Source organism: Pristis pectinata, chromosome 4 (assembly GCF_009764475.1).
Source record: "Pristis pectinata isolate sPriPec2 chromosome 4, sPriPec2.1.pri, whole genome shotgun sequence".
Taxonomy (NCBI): domain Eukaryota; kingdom Metazoa; phylum Chordata; class Chondrichthyes; order Rhinopristiformes; family Pristidae; genus Pristis; species Pristis pectinata.
In genome coordinates, this window is record NC_067408.1 from 2,318,059 (window position 1) to 2,342,141 (window position 24,083).

General features: G+C 43.5%; 1 protein-coding gene across 2 annotated transcripts in view; it reads left to right on the plus strand.

Moving 5' to 3' along the window:
• Positions 1 to 3,681: 3,681 nt before the first annotated feature.
• The window catches only part of canx (calnexin), a 48,954-nt gene continuing 28,552 nt past the window's right edge, over positions 3,682 to 24,083 (plus strand). The window contains exons 1-7 of one of the 2 annotated variants that reach the window (XM_052015203.1): positions 3,682 to 3,829; positions 13,066 to 13,215; positions 16,034 to 16,107; positions 19,042 to 19,100; positions 19,335 to 19,476; positions 20,846 to 20,927; positions 23,762 to 23,954. In XM_052015203.1, coding sequence (XP_051871163.1) covers positions 13,069 to 13,215; positions 16,034 to 16,107; positions 19,042 to 19,100; positions 19,335 to 19,476; positions 20,846 to 20,927; positions 23,762 to 23,954 — 697 coding nt within the window. In that variant the 5' untranslated portion in view covers positions 3,682 to 3,829; positions 13,066 to 13,068. Of the gene's footprint in view, positions 3,830 to 3,878; positions 3,898 to 13,065; positions 13,216 to 16,033; positions 16,108 to 19,041; positions 19,101 to 19,334; positions 19,477 to 20,845; positions 20,928 to 23,761; positions 23,955 to 24,083 lie in introns of those variants that run through there. The other variant, XM_052015205.1, reaches the window with a different exon arrangement.

Here is a 24,083-nt window from a genome sequence, read left to right on the forward strand (position 1 = left end):
TCCAGTGCAACTACCTCTTTCCCAGCTTGCGATAGTGTAGCAACCAGAACTGCATACAATACTCCAGTTGTGGCTTAACGACGTTTTAGAAAGTTGTACAACCTCCCTGCTCTTATTATATTCTATGCCCCCACTGATGAAGGTAAATATTTCCACAGGCCTTCCTCGCCACCTTATCTGTCTGTGTTGCCACATTCAGGGATACTTGCACTTGTACACCAAGGTCCCTCTGTTCTTCAATACTCCCTGGGGCACTACCCTTCATTGTGTATGTTGTAACCTTATTAGACCTCCCAAAATGCATCACCTCACACCAACAGGATTAAATTCCATTTTACCAATTGATCACATCATTCTGTAGCCTAGGACTACCATCCTATCAACAATTCCACCAACTTTTGTGGCTTCCGCAAACTTACTAATCAAACCTCCTACATTCATTTCCAAATAGCCCCCACCTTCAGAGTTATCTTTGACCATTCCCTAACCTTCCTTCCTTAATTCAAAAACAAAGACTTGACTGAACATAATCCACAAACTCTGCAGCACAAGCTGGGGTGCAATAGTTGTGTTTTTCCACACTTCTGCCATTGCCCGGGACTTCTCAACAACCAAATATTGTCCTTCTGTATGGGCCTCAAGTCAGTATACCATCTCTTTGACCCATAATTTCACCTACTACTTCATTAGGAGTTTGAGGAGATTTGGTCTGTCACCAAAGACTCTTGCAAATTTCTACAGATGTACAGTGGAGAGCATTCTGACTGGTTGCATCACCGCCTGGTATGGAGGCTCCAATGTGCAGGATCGCAGGAGGCTTCAGACTCAGCCAGCTCCATCACGGGCACAATCCTCCCCACCATCGAGGACATCTTCAAGAGGCAGTGCCTCATGAAGGCAGCATCCATCACCAAAGACCCTCACCACGCCCTCTTCACATTACTATCATCAGGGAGGAAGTACAGGAGCCTGAAAACCCACACTCAACATTTCAGGAACAGCTTCTTCCCCTCCGCCATCAGATTTCTGAATGATCCATGAACCCAATAAACACTATCTCATAATTCCTCTTTTGCACTATTTAATTTTGTAACTTATAATAATTTTTATGCCTTGCACTGTACCGCTGCCACAAAACAACAAATTTCACAACGTATGTCAGTGATAATAAACCTGATTCTGATGATATTCCCTTGAACTTTAAAATGTACTCTGGTTTAATGATTACCATACCTCACAAACATCGCCCCTCCTTCCATAACATGGATGGGAGAAACAACCACCCTGAACTAAGAACATTGAGGCTTCCCAACTGATACATGATCTTGTTTTGGATATGCATCTCCCCCTCCAAAAAACCAAGGGAAAACCATATGAAGGAAAAAGTGAGGGCAAATAAACAATCCTATCCAGCCTGAAACATAGTACCTTGACAACCAGTAAGAGGATAAGCACTGGTCTTGGTCAATGTGGCCGTCTGATGCACAAGTGGCACCTTAAACATTACCTGGCTGCAACTGTGAAAATTTCATCAGACCAAGGACACATAATACAAGTTAGGGGAGGGGTATTGCTGATTTTCTGGAACATGTTTATGTCAGGAAGGATGAAGCATTAGAAATATTGGCACACATTAAGATGGATAAATCCCCGAGGCCTGACAAAATCTATCCCAAGTTGCTATGGGAAGCAAGGGAGGACACTGCTGGGGCTCTAACTGAGATTTTAGCATTTTGTTAGCCATGGGTGAGGTACCAGAAGACTGGAGGATAGATAATGCTCCCCTCCCTCTCACACCCCTTCCCTAATACTCCCTCCCTTTCACACCCTTCTCCTAATCACCAATAGCTTGTCCTGGTCCAACCACGTAGATGTCAGCACCTCTACTTCCTCAGGAGGCTAAAGAAATTTGGCGTGTCCCCTTTGACCCTCACCAATTTTTATTGATGCACCATAGAGAGTATCCTATCCAGATGCATCACGGCTTGGTATAGCAACTGCCCATGACCACAAGAAACTGCAGAGAGTTGTGGATGCAGCTCAAACAGGCTACCAAGGATAGTGGTGGCATTCAAAAGGCTTTTAGACAGGAACATGAATATGCAGTCAGTGAAGGGAGCAAAAAAACAAGATGCTGGAATCTGGAGCAACACACAAAAGTACTGGAGGAACTCAGTGGGTCAGGCAGTATCTGTGGAGGGAAATGGACAGACAATGTTATGTGTTGAGATCCTTCATCTGGACTGGACATGGGGAACATGGATCACATGCAGGCAAATAAGATTAGTTCAGATTGTCATTGTGGTCAGCACAGACATGGTGGGCCGAATGGCCTGTTCCTGTGCTGGATTGTTCTACATTGTGAGGAACTGGTGCAGAACAGGAGGCTTGGGGCAGTTCAGCCATGACTACATTGGGCTTCAGAACCTGGTGGCTCCTCCAGCTCCTGCTATCTTGTGTTCCCTCAATCCCACCCACAGCCCTCAATTGCCCCACACCCCTCCCCCTCACACAATGCCCCCCACACCCGTCCCCCTCCCCTCAATCCCCCCCACACGTCCCCCTCCCCTCAATCCCCCAACACCCTTCCCCCTCCACACCCCTCCCCCTCCAATCCCCCCACACCCCTCAATCCCCCACACCCCTCCCCCTCCAATCCCCCCCACACCCCTCCCCCGCAATCCCCCCTCCCCTCCAATCCCCCACACCCCTCCCCCTCAATCCCCCCACACCCCTCCCCCTCCAATCCCCCCACACCCCTCAATCCCCCCACACCCTCCCCCTCCAATCCCCCCACACCCCTCAATCCCCCCACGCCCCTCCCCCTCAATCCCCCCACACCCCTCAATCCCCCCACGCCCCTCCCCCTCCAATCCCCCCACACCCCTCAATCCCCCCACGCCCCTCCCCTCCAATCCCCCCACACCCCTCCCCCTCCAATCCCCCCACACCCCTCCCCCTCCAATCCCCCCACACCCCTCCCCCTCAATCCCCCCACACCCCTCCCCCTCCAATCCCCCCACACCCCTCAATCCCCCCACGCCCCTCCCCCTCAATCCCCCCACGCCCCTCCCCCTCAATCCCCCCACACCCCTCAATCCCCCCACACCCCTCAATCCCCCCACGCCCCTCCCCCTCCAATCCCCCCACGCCCCTCCCCCTCAATCCCCCCACACCCCTCAATCCCCCCACGCCCCTCCCCCTCCAATCCCCCCACACCCCTCCCCCTCAATCCCCCCACACCCCTCAATCCCCCCACACCCCTCAATCCCCCACGCCCCTCCCCTCCCCCCACCCTCACTCCCCTCCATACGGTCTCCCTCAATAGCCCTCTCAACACCCCCCCCCCCCCCATCACACCTCCTCCCTCCACCGGCGGCGCTTCCAGACCTTTCTAGCACTTTCCGCGCCTCCTCTCCGCCCCCTTTCGCCGCCCGAAAGTTCCTGAGTCACGATTGGCTCCCCCTTCCCCGACCAACCGCTGCCATGGCAACCGCCCGGGGGGGGGAGGAAGGGAACCGCTCGGGCCCACGTGGTTCTCCCCTCTCCCTCCGGACCCGCCCCCCGCCAGCTCGTTCCCGCTTCCTCATCCCAGCTTCTTCCAATCACCGGGCTCCACGCGGGAGCCGGCGCGCTCTTGGTGCGGGTGGGGGGGCACCTTGATGGACGGCCCCGCTCTCCAACCAGAGGAGAGGACGCGGCAGCCGCCGGCCTGCTGGGCCAATCGGCAGAGGCGGGCGCCTGGTTTTTTTTCGGAGGGGGGCGGGCTGCAGGTGGCAGCTCGGGGATCACGTGAGCGGAGCTGGTGGCGGGCGCCGAGGAGCAGGGAGTGAGTACCGATAGATGGGGGACGGTGCGGCCGCCCACCTCCCCCCTCGCTCCGGCCGCCGCTGATCGGTATTTCCCCCACCCCACCCCTCACCCCCAACCGGGTCTCACCGTGCCCGGCCGGCCGGCCGGCGGGCTCCCCCACTATCCGCGGCCTGTCGCCCTCGAGTTGCGGCCGGTGCTGCAGCATGGGCCCCGGGGTTAGTGGGAGGCAGGGGTGGGGGGTGTCTGGCCGGCCCCTGCCCGCGTCCCCCCTGTCTCCCCCCCCCTGTCTCCCCCCCCCCCCTCCCCGTGTCCCCCCCCCCCTCCCCGTCTCCCCCCCCCCCGTCTCCTCCTTCCGCCCCCACTGTCCCCTCCTTCCCCCCCCCCCCCGCCCCCCTGTATCCGTGAGGCTTACCCGTGTACCCCTGGGCCCACTGCACTGCCTGCCGCCTCTTCACCTTGAACAGCAGGCCCCTTTATACTGATGGCTTGTGCTGTGTGTGCGATCAGCGTGTGGTTGGTTCGGGCAGAGTCCTACTTAAACCTTTGCCTTCACATTCCCACGGTGGCCCTTTATTGCAGAGGTTGTCTTGTCCCGACTTTTGGCTGAGGGGTGTGTCTATGTATAAAATATTGTGTTCTCTGTGGTATGTTCTAGAAGCGTTTGTTGTAGTCTGTCTGGGACAGGCTCTAATTATGTAATACTTCGCTCTTACAAATCTGCTTTCTTTGCAAAATGGAAGGAGGAGTATCTGTACCTTAAGTTTTACAGCTGATGAAATAATTAGAGTGTAATAATTGTATGCAGCAATGTGGCAGCCGCATTATTTGCAGTAAACTCCCACAAATTGCATTGTGAGACTGAGGGGATTATTTTCTGACATTATTAGTGATGTGGGATGAGGAGTAAGTTGATCAGATGGTGGGGAGCATTCCCTTGATCTGACTGGTAGTGTTGTGGGGTGTTTTAATTCCCATCAGAGAGGGCAGAAGGAGCCATAATTCCCTGTGTCTTATCTGAAAGGATGGCACCCCAGTAGCGTCACTCAGTACTGCGTCTAAGAATGTAAGTTTTTTTTTCTTGAAGTGGGGTGTGAGCCCCCAGCCTTCTGACATGGGTGAGCCACGCCTTTGACAGGAGGTATATAACATTATTGATGAATGACTAAACATTTGGTACAAGAAATACACAATAGAATTGCTGTCTAATGTCTCTTTGCAGATGCAGCTGGTTTGATTCCTTCCAATTCAATTAACTTGACCCTGCCCTATGATTTGTACCACTACTGCAGAGCATGATGTCAGGTTGCCTGGTGTTTCCTGTTCCTAGTGGACAGGTTGTTAGAAGTTTGTACTTTCCACGACGTTTGTCTCCTTGTCCCTACTGGGATCTCTGTCCTGCCTCATTTCTGGCCTCTTAATCACCCCCAAACTTAATGACTTCACCCTGACATATACCCTGTTCCTTAGCTCTACAATTCCCTCCCTAAACCTCCCTGCTCCTTTCATTTTTTTTGGTAGGTACCTTTTCAAAACCCATTTGTTTCCACATGCTTTTGATCATTTTCCCAAACGGCTCTAATTTGTTTTTCAGAAGCACCTTGTGTCAAGGCAAATTTTTGCAGAGTCTGCTTGGTAACGCTAACAGAATGCAACCCAAGAAGTACTTCTGGTATCCAGTGTTGCCTAGAGCTTCATGAATCAAGTGTGATATTTAATGCTGACTAAATTTTCCTCTATTCTGGTAGCAGATACTTTGTTTTAATGTCTAGCTGAGTCAGGCAAAACAGAAAATACTTTCAAAGAAACTATTGTGCTGAAATTTATATTCAGAGGAATAGAGTACAAGATTGTTTGGAATGCATCACCTGATATGGCAGCAAAAGTTTCAGTCATCCCTTCCCAAAAGGGAAATCAAATTATTGATACAGGGAAAACTAGGAGGAATTTTGGAACTAATGAGGTAACCCAAAGAGCACCCCAATGGATGGGATAGCTGCCTTGTGTGTTAGTTCTGAGATGGGTGGGTAGGCAACATTTAATGTATGGAATATGGATTAGACCACATTTGGGCTATGTGTAATTTTGGTGTCTCTGAAGAATGAAGTAGAAAAACATTACTGCTGTTGCTCGAATAGAACAGGTGCAACTGCTAGGAAAATATCAGGGCTCTTTTCATAGAGAAAAGAAATGGCAAAAGAAATTCCAAAACTAGTGTTCAATATGATGGACATGGAAAAACTGTTTACTTGTGGACGAGGTGCAGAGCAAGGGTTAGAAATACAAATTATATGATGCAGTGTGGAAGGTATTTCTGACCCAAGTGTGTTGAAGCAAAGTATATTAGGAAGACCACAGGCTTCAGTGCTCTTCAAATGTTGTTCCCTCATCATGGACCATCCCTCTTTCTGGCCACAGTCTGGTATAAATGCACAATGTCATAACTTTGCTGTGACAGTTGACCTTGAACTGAGCATCTAATCCCATATAGGGATCACTAAGGCTTTTGGTCACTTCAACCTGCTCACCTTCCTACATGCCTTCTGTTACTTTCAGATTTGACTGTTAGAGTGCTCTTGTGACTGGCCTCACATCTGGCAACTTCTAAAGCAAACAAAAGTTCCTGAATGTTGCAAATATCAATGATGCTTCTTTATGTTAGGCTTTCCACTTAATTGTTAAGGCAACACTTTTTTGTATAAATTCTGTAACTATGGAGCAATCTCAACTTTGCCAGTAAAACCAAAGTTTACTTTGCACTCATTATCTCACCTCCAGCCTATATGATCATGGTCTGGTGATGGCTCAAATGTGGAATTCTTGTTTTAATGGCCTGCTCTTTCTCTTGTATGTTATTCCAGTTGTACATGTCTTGGAGGTATGCTCAATGCATCCCTGAATTTACTTATACTGAAGCCTTAGGTTTTGGAGTTCACCCAGTGTGTACCACTCCTACCTTCTATGAGACGCTTCTAAAGTATCCTCCTCAAGCTTTTAGACACCTATCCTATTATTAACTTGAGACAGTGTCACTTTTCATCATTTCATTCTGGGAAGTATTACTACATTTCCTGCTTGCGTTCCTTGTGACTCTTGTAATTAATCCCCTTCTGGAGCTCTGTTAGAATACCGTGATGCCTGTTAAATGATCTGTCTGTGTTCACTGCCTTGTGAGCGATGACTTTTTGTATGTCCAGTGAATGTGGAAAGGCCTGAGTAAATTTCCCCCTCCAGCATATTTCAACTGCAATTTAGGTCAAGAATACTATTCCTTTCTCCCTCCTGTTTCATTTCTGTATGCGTGATCTTTTGGGAAAGGGCAGCATTTCCATCCAGTAGGTCCCATGCTGAAGTCTGGACCTCCTGTGCTTGCATTGCCGCCTTAAACCCTCTGTGTACGTATTCCTCAACCTGTCTTTGATCAAGCTTTTAACTGCCTAGACCCAATGTCTTAAGTTGAAGATGCTTTGGCAACAGGATAGGCATGACCCATGAGGGAGAAGGAAAGATCAATTATTGTGGACTGCTCTGGATGGCCAATGAAGATAGTGTAAAATGAAGCAGAAAAGAGTTGCATATGACATATTTCTGGTTAACACAAGTTAGAGTAAGGCATATTATTGAATGTTCTGAAGAGAAGTGAAAAAGAGCTTGAATATTGAATGTCAGAAAGTACGAGAATCCAAAATTATGCTCGGAAAGCTAATTCTTTCCCAGTTCTGATAAAAGGCCGTAGACCTACAAATGCTGCCTGACCTGCTGAGTCATTTTTACCAGCATTTTTTTCTTTCAGATTTCCAACATCTGCAGTTCTTGTTTTGATATACAAAATTATTCTATGCGTATGTTAACAGCTAAAGGGTTGGAAGAGTAGAGATGGGGCTAATTAGAGACCAAAAAGGAAATCCACTCAGGCAAAAGGCATGGCTGAAGTATAGTTAGTACTTAAGCCTGTATTTTTTGCCCATTCAGAACTACTACTACTACTACTACTTTCTTTGGTCCATCAGCAGCATCTTTCTTCTTGGAGAAAGTACCAGAAAGGCTAGCTGTACTCGCCATATTGGACAGATCACCTGATGGGAGATGGGATGTATCCTGGGTGACTGAAGGAAATTGGGGAGGAAATTGCAGAAATCCTGTCCGTGATCAAAAATACCAAGTGTTACATGTTGGCATGAAGAATGAGGCAATATTAAACTGGAGGATGCAATTCTAAAAGGGATGTAAGAGTACAAATCTAGGAGCATTTGTGCATAGTTTGTTGAAAGGGGTTGACAAAACAGGTTGAGAAAGTAGTTAAAAAGTATACAATATTTTGGGCTTCATGAAGGGAGGCATTGAATGCAAGAGCAAGGAAGTCCTAATGAATCTGTTTCGGTGGCACACTTTAGGAAGGGATTTACCAAAATGATTCCAGGGTTGAAGGATTTTGTGTGGATTGACTGGAGAAGCTGGGGTTCTCCTAGGAAAGGAGGTTAAAGGGATCTGATGGAGGTAATTAAAATAATGAAGGGAATGGACAGAGTAGATAGAAACATCCCATTTGGTTGAGAAATCGATCTAGAAATATAAAATGATTGGCTCAAGAACCAAATGTGACATTTTTTAATCTACCTCCACAGTGACTTAGTAGGGTCTGTTGTGCTTGTAACAGTAAAGACATTAATTATTACTTTTTTTTTTATTATTTGGGATCTGAGTGTGTCTGCAAAACCAGTGTTTATTGCCCTTGGTGAACTGATGTCTTAAACAGTTGGAGTCCTCGTGAAGGTACATCCACATTGCTATTGGATAGGGAATTCCAGGAATTGCATTCAGCTATGTTGAAGGCCTGATGATTTTACTTTTAAATCAGTGTGCTGTGCAAGTTGGTGGGGAACCTGCTGGTCATGGTGTTCCCAGTGCCTGCTTCCCTTGTCATTGGTGGTAGAAGTAATGGGATTGGAGGTCCCATTGAGTACCCTAGGTGAGTAACTGCAGTATATTTTATATTGGTACACAGTGCACCAGTGGTGAAGGGAATGAATGTTTAAGGTGGTGGATAAAGTACTAATTAAGCAGCTTGCATTGTCCTGGATGGTGCTGAGCTTCAGTTGTCCAAGCTGAACTCATCCAGGTAAATGGTGAGCACTTCCATTACTGACTTGGGCCTTGAAGATAGTGGAAAGTTATTGGAACATCAGGTGCTGAGTCATTTGCTGCAGCATATCCAGTCTCTGACTTGCTCTTGTAGCCATGCTGTTGTGTTCAAAAGGAAGCCAAATAAGTAACTGAATGGAAAGAATTTGCTGGGCTATGGAGTGAGGGCAGCAAATTGAGCTACCTGAATTGTTGGTGCATAGAACTCATACAGCCTCAACAGTATGGGGCAGTGTCAGGCTGTATAGCCTCTGACTGGTAATCATTTTATAATGAGATGGTGGCAATTTATCAAGTTTCTCCTGTATCAGTTCTTTTCCAAAGAATCCAATTCCCTTTTGGAAAAATTGCCACTGATTCAGTGGCCGTGAATTCCAGATAACACGTTTTTTCTGTTTCTTAAAGTTGGGAAATCCCATTTGGCAGACAAGACTAACCTAGAAGGCCGCATTGATCATGACTCTATTGTTGATGGTTCCTGTTTTATGATGTAATCTTGGCCCCTGGCAGGAGTTGATTTGTCTCCCATGAAGGTGTGCCATATGTAGGCACTCTGCTTGTACTTTTACCAGGTTCTGACTTGCACTGTGGATTATTCCAACATATTGCCTAACATCCTAGATAGGATCTCAAAAGACTTGCATTTATTTCCGTGTAGCTGATTGGAAGAAATTTGGGTCTAAGATGGATTTGCATTTTAAAAATAATGCTACATGAAGCATAATTTTACTGAGATGCATTTACTCTTGTACTCAATTTTTTTGTGGTAAAAGCTCATATGGTTTTTCTTCCTAATTGCTTAAATGTCCATTCTCAATGATTTGATTTGTGTACAGTGACTTGGATCCCTATGAACAGCCTACATACTTCATTCTATCACCATTTTTAAAACAATGTGAAAACACTTTTTCCCTTCTGGATCTCTCTTCCAAGTTGTGAACACACTAGTGGTTATCTTCTGGATTGCCATGCCCATCAGGTTGAAGATAATTCAAGATGCCCTTCCTCTAGTGCTTTTTATGAAAGTGTTCTAGCAATGCCTCTTGTCTCCAGGGCAAAAGCTGAAAGCACCCATTAATTGCTATGTCACAGCCTCTCAGTGAGTTGTGGCTGTTGGGGAAAATGTCATGAAAATGCTCTGAAATGTCTAGTTGTAGGTGCATTTGTTTAAAAAAAACGCATTTGAATTAGGAAAGACTTTTTAATTAGAAATTCACTTGTGACTATTGAGGGGTGGCACGGTAGCGGTTAGCGCGACACTGTTACAGCGCCAGCGATCGGGGTTTGATTCCCGTCGCTGTCTGTAAGGAGTTTGTGCATTCTCCTGTGTCTGCGTGGGTTTCCTCCCACATTCTAAAGACGTACGGGTAGGTTAATTTGGGGGTTTAAAATGGGCGGCGCGGACTCGTTGGGCCGGAAGGGCCTGTTACCATGCTGTAAATAAAATTTTAAAAATTAAAAACTTAATTTATTCCATCTGTCTCACGTGCTTTCATTCTGAAAGTGAATGGAGTTTTTATCACCTTTTGTATTTTTATTTCAGAATGACATTTTGTTCCAACAGCTTAAGAATTAGTTTTCTTGCCACACAAGTTATTAACTACATGTAGAATTTCCCAGCCAATGGTGGTGCTGCATCTTGCTCTCAATGGCTTATAGCTAGTTTCCTTGTGATCTAAGCTGTGCACAGGAAAGCCATTTGGCCTTTCTTCCCTATACTGCCTCTGCGAGAATTATCCCATTAGCCTTACTGCCTGGATCTTTCTCCATAGCCTTGCACATCTTTTCAGCCACTTGTTACATTCTGTACTTTGGCATCAGTAATCAGGCAATGGTATTTTTAAAAAAATTTATAATACGAGCTCGAGATTTTGCTTAAAGTGCAGCCGTTGGCTACAATCTGCAAATGTGTTGCCTGAAAAGACAGTGGAGGCAGATTCACTGGTAACTACTTCAAAAGGAGTTGGATAAACACTTGAAGGAAAGTCGAAAGGTTATGGGAAGGAGCATAAGAATGAGATTAACTGAAGAATTGTGAAAGGTCTGACGCACTCAGAATGGCCTTGTATAACATGGCACAAATGTAGTTTAGTCTCTCCACCTGCCCTTGATCAATGAGGCAAAATAGATGAGGGAAAGGATGTGTGTCTGTGTAGTTGACTTTTTTTTCCTCATGCTCCCTAACTACCTTCCCTGCCTCCAAAATGTTCCTTATCCCTACTTCAATGGTACAATTTTGCGAAGGGAGGAACTTCTCAAGAAAATTGGCATGGAAGGTGCTGCAACCTTACTGCAGTCCTTGAAGTGAATTTTACCAGTGAGCATTTTGACTTTTGCAGCTAAAGTTGATGTGAGAGAGGATAGAATCTTGTGAATTTATAATGTTAGAGGAAGCTATGGCCTCATTGCCTAGTTCATAAACTAGGAGGTTTTAAAAATACACTTTATCGAAATACAGCAATGCAGGATGTTTTTCTGCATTCCTTCTATGAAATTTGATTTCATGATTTTATTTTTATTGTGATGAGGGGGAGTTTAGCTCTAGAGTAGAGGCACTGGAGATAAATTATTTTTTTTTCACTAGGTGGCATAACGCCACTCACCCAGAGCTGGGAAATACATCTCTAGCCAGCTTTGTACGGACTGAACATGTTAATTTTATTCCTTGCCAGTAGTCTCTGGTCGTGATGGCAAGGATGCTAATTTTGTGAAGTAAATCCTTTCCATTTCATGCATTGATGACTAATGTTTATTATCTTTCATTTTCTCAAGGTGTCCCATAACTCTTGCAGAATGTATGCTTGCTATAAGGAGGGAGGTGTGTAAACATGGCAGTCAATCTGCACTCAAGATCCAACAGAGGGCAGTAAGACAGCTACCATCTGATGTTGGTTGAGGGATAACTAGTGGCCAGGTTTCTGGGGATAACAATTCTGCTTTTCTTAGTCTCTGGGGAAGTGCTGCATTTTTTGGGATAACATGGAGTGGCTGATCAGAATATTAGAGCAGAAATTAGTTATAATGGAAGATGTCAACATTTTGCAAGCTAAGCAGAATTACTTCTTATAATGAAGGTTACAGATTTTTGGAATGCATTCTGGACTGTTCCCCTGCAACCAACTTTCTGAAGTGATAAGGAACTGAATTTGTGACAAACGATGGGAGAGCATCCTGTAGCGGCAGGCACGGTAGTGTAGCGGTTAGTGTAACGCTATTACAGTGCCAGCAACCCGGGTTCAATTCTGGCCGCTGTCTGTAAGGAGTTTGTACGTTCTCTCCGTATCTGCGTGGGTTTCCTCTGGGTGCTCCGGTTTCTTTCCACATTCCAAAGACGTACGGGTTAGGAAGTTGTGGACGTGCCATGTTGGTGCCAGAAACATGGTGACACTTACTGGCTGTCCCCAGAACATTCTACACACAGATTATTTCACTGTGTTTCAATGTACATATAACTAATAAATCTTCACTAAATAGTGACCATGATGTCATTTAATATTGCGCTTGAATGGAAGACAAGTTCAATTGAGGAATCATTATAATAATGCCAACCATAGGCTTGAGGGGATGAGCAACTCACTGAAGTAGTAATCAATAGTTTTTGAAGGCTTCTGCCTTAAATCTTGTTGTTTTTACCATTAAAATTTTTTAAATGTTAAATCCACTAACTTAATGATATATCTTTAGATTAAGACTGAGCTTTACCCAGATTTAACCCATAACTGTAACTCCTGGCATCTCTTGCTCTACAGGTGGACAGTTCTGTTTGCAGTTCCCTTGCAAGCTATCATTTAATCTTAAATATTAATTCTCCTTAACTAGATGACCTTACACAAAACTTGCCCCTGTTCCCTTTGAAACCACCCTGTCAGGCAATGAATTCCTGATGGTAAGCACTTGCAGAGGTTTTTCCTGATGTCGTCCTTGGTTCTTTTACCAGTTGATTTAAATAGATTTTGTTCATATTGTATTTTGGAAGTCATGCAGCTTCCTAGTGCCTTTCAATGCATAAATCTTTGATATTTAATGACAATATTCTTTTAATTTAATTGGGAATAAGCATAAAATAGCATTGGTAGGACATGAAAGCACTAAAAAGTCTTGTTTTGTTCACAGAAAATGGAGATGAAGCTGTGGTTGATGTTAGTGCTGGTGCTTGGTGTTGCTGTGGTCTATGCGGAAGATGATGATGATGTGGTTGAAGACGAAGATGATGAAAGCCCAGTAGAAAATGAAGCTGAGCCAAGTACTCCACCGCCACCCAAGGTGAGCCTAGTTGAGGATTAGCCACTGTGCTGTAAAATAAACACGAGGTTTCTAAGTTTACTGTCTCGTTGTCCAATGGTGCTGACTGATAGGGTGATTCAGCTTATTGTGTTGTGCCAAAATATCTGACCATCACCTTTGTGCCCAGGAAGTCAAGATTGTACGTGACAAAGGGTCTAATTAATTGATCATGCCAGTCCCAGCTCTATTAAAATTAGTCCCATCTCTTCTACCCACAGCTCAGCAGTGGTTCATTAGTGCCATTGGTATTCGCATGTAGATAGGGTGGTGAAGAAGGCATTTGGCATATTGGGGCTTCGTGTTGCAGTTGTACAAGATGTTGGTGAGATGGCACTTGGAGTGTTGTGTACAGTTTTGGTCACCGTTATAGGAAAGACGACATTAAACTGATCATTAGTGCAGAGAAGATTTTGAGGATGTTGCCAGGACTAGAGGGCCTGAGTTGCAGGGAGAGGTTGGGCTAGGTCTTTATTCCTTGGAAAGTAGGAGAATGAAGGGTGACCTTTATAGAGGTGTATAAAATCATGAGAGGCAGTATTTTTCTCAGGGAAGGGGAACTAAAAACTAGAGGGCATAGGTTTAAGGCGAGAGGTGACACATTTAAGAGATCTGAGGGGATAATTCTTCAGGCAGAGGGTTATGGGCATATGGAATGAATGGCCAGAAGAAGTGTTTGAGGCAGGTACAATCAAAAGACATTTGTATAAGTATGTGGCTAGGAGGGGTTTGGAGGGTTATGGTCCAAACGCGGGCAGATGAGACTAGCTTGGTGGGCACCATTGTCAGTGTGACAAGTTGGGCCAAAGGGCCTATTTCCATTGTTGTATTACTCTGACTCTGTTCTGGATCAGGACTTTAAATGTTCCCTTCCTCCCTCTGAATCTTTTGCCAATTACTTGGGTCAGTCACCAGAGAACACAGTCCAATCTGCTACTGAGGGAAAAGTTAATTCTCTCTTACTTTGTCAAAGCTGCTCATAATTTTGTACTGCTCAGTTAAATACTCTGTTACATGAAGTGTCTTGACCTGAAATGTTGACTGTTCATTTCCCTCCTCGGATGCTGCCTGACAGAGGCTTGGCCATTTAGAACTCTAATTAGGGGAAATACACACACCAGGGTTATAAATCTTTGATCTATCTCAACAGATCTCAGTGAAAATTCCAATCAGACTTGGTTATATGACCACTTTCCTTCAATCTTGGCTATTTGTTATTTCCTTCAGTACAGCTGTGATTACCTTTCAAAGAAACTTAATTGCAAGGCACAGTACGATATCTTAAGATGTGACTGCTGCAAAATGAATATAAATTTATCCTTGCTCTGTAATCTAATTTTTTTCCCAAGGTAAAGTTAACAGGTGGTCGTTTTCCCCTAAAGAAAACCTTTTTTAAAAAAAAAACTGCAAAATTACTATCTTGTACTCTCAATCCTTTAGTGCTAAAACTAGATTAAGACTGGACTGTTGCATAAAAATAATTGATGTTCTAGGTCTCGGTGATGTTTGTTTCTTTACTGAAAAGGAGTGTGAGGTCAATTGCATTTCTCTTTGAAACCACACTTCTGATAGGTGTGACTGAATGCAATTAAGGTTTTATAACAACAGACAACACTAATTTTGTGGAGAGTTTACAGTCTTCATTTTCTACTGAATAGCAATGGGAATTGGCTAGGGCAGCAATAATGACTGTAGGCAAGGAACATATCTTCCACCCACCAACCACCAGCCCCCCCCCCCCACCCCATGGCCCATGTCTAAGCAGCCCAAAAATGTTGATCACATTTCCCAATTCTTAGTCTGTAGTTCTTCAGATTAAGGCACATCAAGTGCTAATCCAGGTACTTGGTAATTGAGGTGAGGATTTCTCCTCTAATCCTCTCAATAACGCAAATCTGTGCTCTCTACTTATTGATCTCTTTGCCAAGGAAAATGAATCTTTCTGGTTGCTCTATCTTGGTCCCTTTGAGTTGTGGACATAGCCCAGTGCATCATGGACACCAGCCTCATCCTCCTTGGTGTAGCAGCCAGTGTAATCAAAGACCCCACCCACCTGGGACATTCTCTCTTCTCTCCTCTTCCATCAGATAGAAGATACAGGAGCCTGAGGGCACGTACCACCAGGCTCAAGGACAGCTTCTCTCCCACTGTGATAAGACTATTGAATGGTTCCCTTATACAATGAGATGGACTCTGACCTCACGATCTACCTTGTGACCTTGCACCTTATTGCACTGCACTTTCTCTGTAGCTGTGACACTTTACTCCGTACAATTATTGTTTTTACCTGCACTACCTCAATGCTCTCTGTACTAACCCAATGTAACTGCACTGTGTAATGAATTGACCTGTATGATCAGTATGCAAGGCAAGTTTTTCACTGTACCTTGGTACAAGTGACAATAATAAACCAATACCAATAATTTTATATTCCATTTAAATCTCCCTTCCATCTTTATTCTAGAGAACACAATTGTAGCCGGGTCTCCAGACCTGACAATGTCCTTTTGAGCACTCGAATGCTGTCCCATCCTTGCTGTTGTGATATGTCCAGAACTGAGCATGTTACCCAGGCCTAATGTTTATGTAGTCCTATCATGACCTCACTGCTCTGGTAATTTGTGCCTCCACCAGTAAAGGCAAGTATCCCATATACTGCCTTAACCACCTTGCCTATGTGTCTAACTGCCATTAGAGGTTTATGGTTCAGCATCCCAATTTCCCTTTGCTTCTCTACACTTGGTCAAATACTTGGTAATTGGTAGGGGTATTTTTCTAACATTTTAATATTGCCTTGCAGGTCACTTACAAAGCTCCTGTTCCAATTGGACGAGTACACTTTGCAGAATCATTTGATAAAGGCACTTTGGATGGGTAAGGTTGATCTGTTGGGGTGCCAGCTAAAGGCTGTATCTTTTGTATATCCACAGTGGGGGAGTCTGAGAGTGCAGTGATGGAGCTGGGAAGCTGCACTGTTCTGAGCAGTTGATTCTTGTGTTCTGCTTCAATGCCACCTGGATCTGGGAAGAGTGGCTATTTCATTGAAACACAGACTTGGAGGTTTAACAGATGCTGTGAAGTTGCATTCCCTGGCTGAGGAGTTTAGAATCCCAGATTATAGACTTAGAATCAGCCATTTAGGACTGAGGTGAAGAGAAATTTCCTTAATTTGAAAGGCTGTAAATATTTTGGAATCTTCTACCTTAAAACCATGGGTGCTAGGTCATTGTTTATCAAATCTCAGCCTTATATTCAATGTGCAATGCTGGAAATCTATAATATAAAAACAGAAGATTCCACAAATACTTAGCAGGTCAGGTAGCACTGATGGAGTAAAGGAAGGCATGAGTATCTATGATTTTTTTTTAAAGAGTATCTATGGCCCCCTCCCATTGGGCAGAAGGTCCAAAAGCCTGAAAGCATACAGCACCAGACTCAAGGACAGCTTCTATCCAGTTGTTATAAGACTATTGAATGGTTCCTAGTACGATAAGATAGACTCTTCATCTCACAATCTACCTCGTTATGACCTTGCGCCTTATTGTCTGCCTGCACTGCACTTTCTCTGTAACTGTAACACTTCATTCTGCTGTTATTGTTTTACCTTGTACTACCTCAGTGCACTGTGTGACGAATTGCTGTAGGAACGCTACATAAGACAAGTTTTTCACTGTATGTGACAATAAACCACTACCAATTTGATTGTAGCTAAGATTAGATTATTTGGACTGAGATATTTGGAGCATGGATAGGGAAAATGGAGTTGTTGAGTGAAGTTTGGTCATGAACGTATAAATTTAAGAGCATGTATTGGGGTAATTATGGCCATTAGGACATTTAATGACCGAGATTACTTGCATTCCATTGTTTCACATTTTCAAATTCCAGAAAATGACAATGTATGGTTGAGTTACTAGATGTTGGTTGGCTGAACAGTCAGTGATACATCACGGGTACCTTGTTTCTCATAGAAAACCAGGAAGCAGTTTTCCAGTCATTGCCTCTGCACGTCACTGCCACCCCCACCCCATCTCCACATGACTACTGAGATTGGATGTTGGCTTATTCTTTTTGGGCAACAAATTGTGTTGGAAACTGTCCTGAAGCCTTGAGAGAACATGCTCTGGGAAAATGAAATTGGGACCAAAATGTACCCAGTGTCTCAGAAATCCAAAGCAATCTCCCTTACCGTCTCTCCAGCTACGAATTTGCTCTGTCCTGCAATTTCTGTACTGGTTACCACATGACACTGGGAGTAATCTGTTCCCCAGCTCCCTGAGCCTTTATAATACATAGTAACCTAATGCCGGCTCTAAAATGGATTAGCCTGGTCTATTACTTTCCTTGTCTGACCTCCCCATGCAACGGCAGCATAGTGCCAGTGCCACTGACCAGTTTCACGTCTATCCTGCACATTAAAAAGCAAAACCTTTCAGATACTGAAAATCTGCCTGAGCATTTTCTGTTTTTATTCCTTCCCGTGAATTTTCCTTCAAGTATTTTATTAGTCTGTCAGTACAATGTTAACTAAGTTGCAATAGGTCTGTCTTTTGTCTTACCTGGGCTATTCAGTTGAATTGCAACCCATTCACTGCAGTTTTCTGTTTCAGATCTGTGCTCCGGTTGTCCTAAGAGGAGGCAGTGACTAATTTGGAATGGAGTATTCTTCAGTTACTGGCTGTTGATAGTTTCCTGGTGACAGCTGTAGGGATTGCCAGTCACCTGTAGGTCTTTGAGGCAGGTCTAAGTGGACTGAGTCCTCTAATTGCCAATTCATGGAGAGGTTCTGGGAATTACCGGGAGTCTGGAGCCAGATGGTGACGTGGATGAAAAGTTGAAAAGTTTTGTGTAGATCAGTTGGTTCATCTGGATGGCACTCAAGAAGACAGCAATCGAGAACATGAGGTTCGGGGCAAATGTAAATTTGAATTACAGGATAGGTTCCCATGTTGAGAAGGAACATCCAGAATCATTCCTGAAATTAATCATTTCACTCTTAATGGTGTGGACCCCTTAAGATTGTCTTTAAATGTCTTTCATTTAAATGGAAGGGGATTGTTAAAGGAGTGTGGCAGGTGGTATCACTTTGGTATATCTGTACCAGATGCTCCTGTTTAATTTCTGCCTTCAGTAAAAAAAAAATCTATTGATAATTATGGTATTGTTGTTTGCAACAGCAGTTAACACAGCTTATAGAGACTACAGTAAGAGTATTAAGGGAACTGGAACTGAACTGGAAGTTGGAAATCAGACATAATTGGGACAGATTTGAGTGATCTATTCCTGATCAGTGGCTGTAGTGCCATCTTTGTCATGCAGTGACAATAACTATGGGAGACATGGGATGGGTGTAATGTGGAAAACATAACAGGTGGTTTGTGCATGGCAAGCTCTCTCCAAACAGTGATGTGATGAGATAATCTTTTACTAATGTTGATTGATGTGTAGGTGTTGGCATCCAGACGTCATGAATAATAGGGTCTTTTATCTCTGAGACGGACATTCAACAACTTGTTCAAAAATAAGACTTACTGAAATTTAGCACCCCTTCAGTACTAAGTTTGGCATAAATTTTTATGCTTTAATTTCTTTAATGGGACTTGCTCTCACTTTCCTAAGTTAGAAGGTTGAGTTAGTGGCTCACTAAGCCAACAAAGTTTACAAGTGGTGGATGTAACCTTCAGTCTTGATGACTGATGGCAGCTGGTTCAATCTTCAATGTGCTAGATGAATAAAGCTTCCTTGTTTAATATTGAGATTGATTGGTGTTACTGTTTGATATAATTTACTGATGTCTTTGCATTGTAGCTGGGTCCGATCCAAAGCCAAAAAAGAAGATACTGATGAAGATATTGCAAAATATGATGGTGAGGTCACTTTCTGTACATTGTTAAATATCTGTGTACAGAATTTAAAGTAATACATTTTGTTCTGGGTGATTTTGTTGTATAGTTAGTGAACAGGTGGTTTGAAGTGACTGTTAGGGAGGTTGGGTGATCAGAGATGCATAGGATACCCAGAGGTTATGGTATGTGGGGGCTGGTGAGTATGGGTAACTAACTATAAAGGTTGATGCATAAAATGACATGTATTTTCTTCAGGAAAGTGGGAGGTAGAAGATATGAAAGACACTAAACTCCATGGGGACAAAGGACTGGTTCTCAAAACTCGTGCTAAACATCATGCAATTGCAGCATTATTGGACCAACCATTCGTGTTTGACGACAAGCCACTTTTTCTTCAGTAAGTATGTCATTGTCATGCAAGACTTACTAGCTTGTGGGCAGGACACCCAGCTTTATCATTCTACCTCCTGACAGGCCTATTTTTTAAAATGCCACCCAGATCTGGATGAGTAATTTCTTCCAGCTAAGTATGAAGACACAAGCTACTGTGTTTGATCCCACTCAAATGCTTCCAAGCTAATGTCATCCCTCTCCCTAACAACAGATCTGAAACTGAACCACTTTGTAGTCTTGGATTCATACTCAAGCTGATTTTAGGATCTCATTCTTGATTAATTACCCATTAATTTTCTTGATTCAGTTAATCATTCTTGATAGCTGCCACAATTAATTTCCATCTCCTCCTACCTTGTCTAATTCTCCCAAAGCATCCATGCTTTTTGGTTACCTCAGGACAGTTCCTCCAGTCCTTCTCCTTTTCAAAACTTTTGCTGTGTGTGCTAACTATGCCCTATTTGTCCATTAACTTTTGTGCTTGTTAACTGGCATTGAATTCTGGTTAAACATAACTTCTGTTTTAAAGTTTTCATTGTTTCTCAATTCCTCAAATTTGAACCGTCCTACCACTGTAATCTTTTCCAGTTCTATAAACCAACCAAGGTTTGAGTTCAACCAATTTTGACCTTTTGGTCATTCCTAAAGTTAATCATTTCACTATTAATGGCTATACCTTCAGTTGTGTGGACCACTTAAGATTGGAAGTCACTCCCCAAACACCTCCACCTCACCACATCTGCTCCATCATCTCTGGAGTCACACCAGTAAACATTCTCTGAACCATCTAAGGTCTTAACCTCCTTTCTAAAAATGTGGTGCCCAAATCAGGATGCTGTCCTTGAGCTGGGGCATAAGTGTTTAAAAGTTTGTGTCAGTTCCTTGATATTCTAATCCTCTAAAGTCAAGATCTCGTGTGCTTTTTTCCCTTTGGAAAAGGAAACGGTGATTTAGCAGTGCTGTTGCTGCCGAGCTCTAGTGACCCAGATTTAATTCTGACTTTGGATGCTGTCTCTGGAGTTTGCAAATTCTCTCCGACTGTGTGGGCTTTCTCCTAGTGCTGAAGATGTGCTGGCTGATTAATTGGCTACTGTGAATTGCCCCTGGTGTAGGTGGGTGCCAGGAAATTGGGGAAGTTGATGGGCATGTGAAAGAGGGTAGGTTACTTGGGGAATGGGACTGATGCAATGGGTTGAATGGCTGTTTTTATGCCATGAGAAATACAAAATAGCAGCCACCTTAACATCTGCTGCTGTGAATTTTAATATTTTCTAGTATTGGATCTTAATAGCAGCTATGGGGGACGTTCATTGTTATGGTATAAAAATTGATTTTAAGGTGAATTTTATTTCTCCTCACCCCAAACATTTTAGGTATGAAGTGAATTTTCAGAATGGAATTGAATGTGGTGGAGCATACATTAAGTTACTATCAAAAACCAAAGACTTGAGTCTGGTGAGTGGAATTTATTTGCACTTCATGTCGAGAATTGCGAAGATTTCTCTTGCATTCTGCTATCGCTTGCTAGAATCTCTAGTTCAAATTTAATTGCATATAAACAGAAATTATAAAGTGCAGACCTTGACTTTAAATGACCTAGTCTAAGTGGAACGTACTACACTTCAGTGTGGTACTGAAGGACCACTGCACTGTTGGAGGTGCTACCTTAAAGTTAATGTAAAACCAAGGCATTCTGTCCTCTGAAGTGGACTAGGAAGGTATCCTGAGGACAATGATTACCTCTTAATTGGCAGCACTTGATAAAGCAGCTTGATAAAATTTCTGGGGGCTGTGTCATTGGCATTCCTGATTTTTCTACATTGAAAGTGGCAACACTTCAGAAGTGGTTAATTGGTGGTAAAGTGCATGGGTATCGAAGTAATGAATGGTGCTACATAGATGCATGCTGTTTTTGGATGAAATGGAGCTGCAGAAATGTTGGACGTAGTTTGGAGCTGGTGGCCCTTAATAGCAAGTTTTACTTTATCTAGGTTTTGTGATTAAACTTTGGTCTGGTCTTAATGCCTTGTCAAATTTTGTTTACCATGTGGGGCATATACAACTAAACAGCATTAATCTCGCCAATTCTGACCTGGTAAGTAGTTAGATACAGAAAGTGTATGGCTGATGTTCTAGGGATGTATTTTCCACAATTTTGCTGCTTCTCTTGCTTAACTGTTAGTATGTGGCATATTGCTGTTTCTGCTGTCAGTGAGTGTGTATGTCCCTCATCACGCAATGATTTTTGTCTTCCTGAGCTTTTTCCCCTGTTTTGGAATAGAAATCATGGTAGTCATTTGGCTCTCTGTAGCAGCACACAAGATGCTGAAGGGACTCAGCAGGTCAAGCAGCATCTGTGGAGGGAAATGGACAGTTGCTCCACCCCTTCCCTCCACCTTTTTATACTGGCTCTTTATCTTTCAGTCCAGATGAAGGGTCTCAATCCGATATCTCGACTGTCCATTTTCCTTCATAGATGCTGCCTGACCCACTGAGTTCCTCCAGCATCGGCAGTCTCTTGTCTCCATTTAGCTCTTGGTGCCTGCTCTGCAATTTAATAAGATCACAGCTGATCTTTTAACTCAATGCCATTTTGCTACGCTAATTGTGAATGCAGTGATTCCTCTATCTAAAATACTAACATTCATAAGTTTACCCAGTTACCAGGTTTCCACAACCACCTTGGATAGATCATTCCAAAGATTCACTGTCCTTTGGGTGAAGAACTTTCATCTCGTCTGTCCTAAATGGCCAATCCCTGATTTTAAGGCTGACCCTTGGTTCCTACAACCCAGCCAAGGGAAACCATGCCTGTGTCTGAGAATTTTGCATGTTTCAATGAGATTACACCCCACTTTTTGTACTGATAACCTGTGTGGAGTATTCTAGATGTGGTTACACAATTGACTTATGCAAATGGAGCAAGACAATGCCAATCCTTTAAAGTCCACTGTACTGTTTGTCTTCTTAATTACTTGCTGTAACTGCATACTATCAGTGATTTGTGTGCAAGGACGTCTGTTCTCCAAAAGCCACGACCTTGCGATTATATTCCTATTTTTGTTATGCTCTTTCTATTTTTGTACCAAAGTAGATGACCTTGCATTCTGCCACATTATCTTGTGAGCCATAATATCATTTAACCTGTCTACTTCTCCCTCCACACCCCCCACCTTCCCCATCCCCAACCAACATCCATCTCATGCGCGCTGCCACTCAGCTTTGTATCATCAGCAAATGAATATATTATACATAGTCCTCTCGAGCAAATAATTGATGTGGATTGTGAAAATCTAGAGCCTCAGCAATGGTCCCAACCTTCCAAACCAAAAATGAGCTATTTTCTGTCATTAACCAGTCTTTAATCCATGCCAGTATACCCCTAATAGCTTGTGTTCTAATTGTTTAATAACTCTTGGTGCAGCACTTTATTGAAAACCTTCTGAAAGTCCAAATGTACCTTATCAACTGGCTTGTCCTTAACTGTTCTCAAATTTAGATAAATTTGTTAAGCATGATTTCATAAATCATGTTGATTCTTCCAAACCTATAACTTTTAGTGTCCTGCTACTATTTAATGTACTCCAGCATTTTCCTTAATACTCGTGTCAGGTTAACGGTTTTCCCTTCCCCCTTCTTAATACTCTGTACTTGAGAACTTTGAAAGTTGACACCTGTTCATGCACCATCTCCTCCATGGCCACTCGAAAGCCGTAAGATGCAGGTTGTGGTTCTAGAAGTAGTGGAATTTTAGAAGATGATAACCAGTGCGTCCACTTTCTCCGTAGTTGTAACCTTAAATCCTAGGATGCAGGGTATCAGGTGCTAGGGTTTAAAGCTTTTTGGCTCCATTAATTTCTCCAGTACTAATTTTTTTTTTAACTATTGAGCGCCATTGTTGCACCAGAGTTGTAGTTCTCTCTCACTTCTAGAGGTGGTTTTCTCCATGAAGGCAGATAAACATAATTTTTCTGCCATTCTGTTATCTCCCTATGTTTTCTCTTGTCAGTCTGGAAGAAACTTGCATTGTTTAATATTTTCCTCCTTGCTTATCAGTAGTAGCTTCTTCCATAACTACACTTGTATTCTACTTTCCCTTATCCTTATATACTCAAACCTTGGGGAATTCATCCTTTCTTTCCCTCATCCCCTCTTGTACCTTTTATTTCCAGGTGATGAATCTGTTCTCTTCAATCCCTTTTCTGGTTGTCTTCCATCAGCTTTGAGCAAGGCTAAAGTAAGTTTGAATGGGTTGATAAACTGTAATTTGGTTTGTTTCCTGTCCTTAGGAGAAGTTTTATGACAAGACCCCGTACACCATCATGTTTGGCCCAGACAAGTGTGGTGAAGATTACAAACTCCACTTCATCATCAGGCACAAGAACCCAAAAACTGGCGAGTATGAGGAAAAGCATGCAAAGCGCCCTGACGTGGATCTCAAAAGCTATTACACAGACAAGAAGACTCATCTGTACACTCTAGGTATTGATCGCTACAAACCCTTGTTTATCAGCAGCTTCTCTCGTGACTGAGGCATTCTAAAGCAATCTACTACCATTTTTACTTTTGTCATTGGCTGCTGCATTTCCTGCTTTACAACAGCAAGCATCC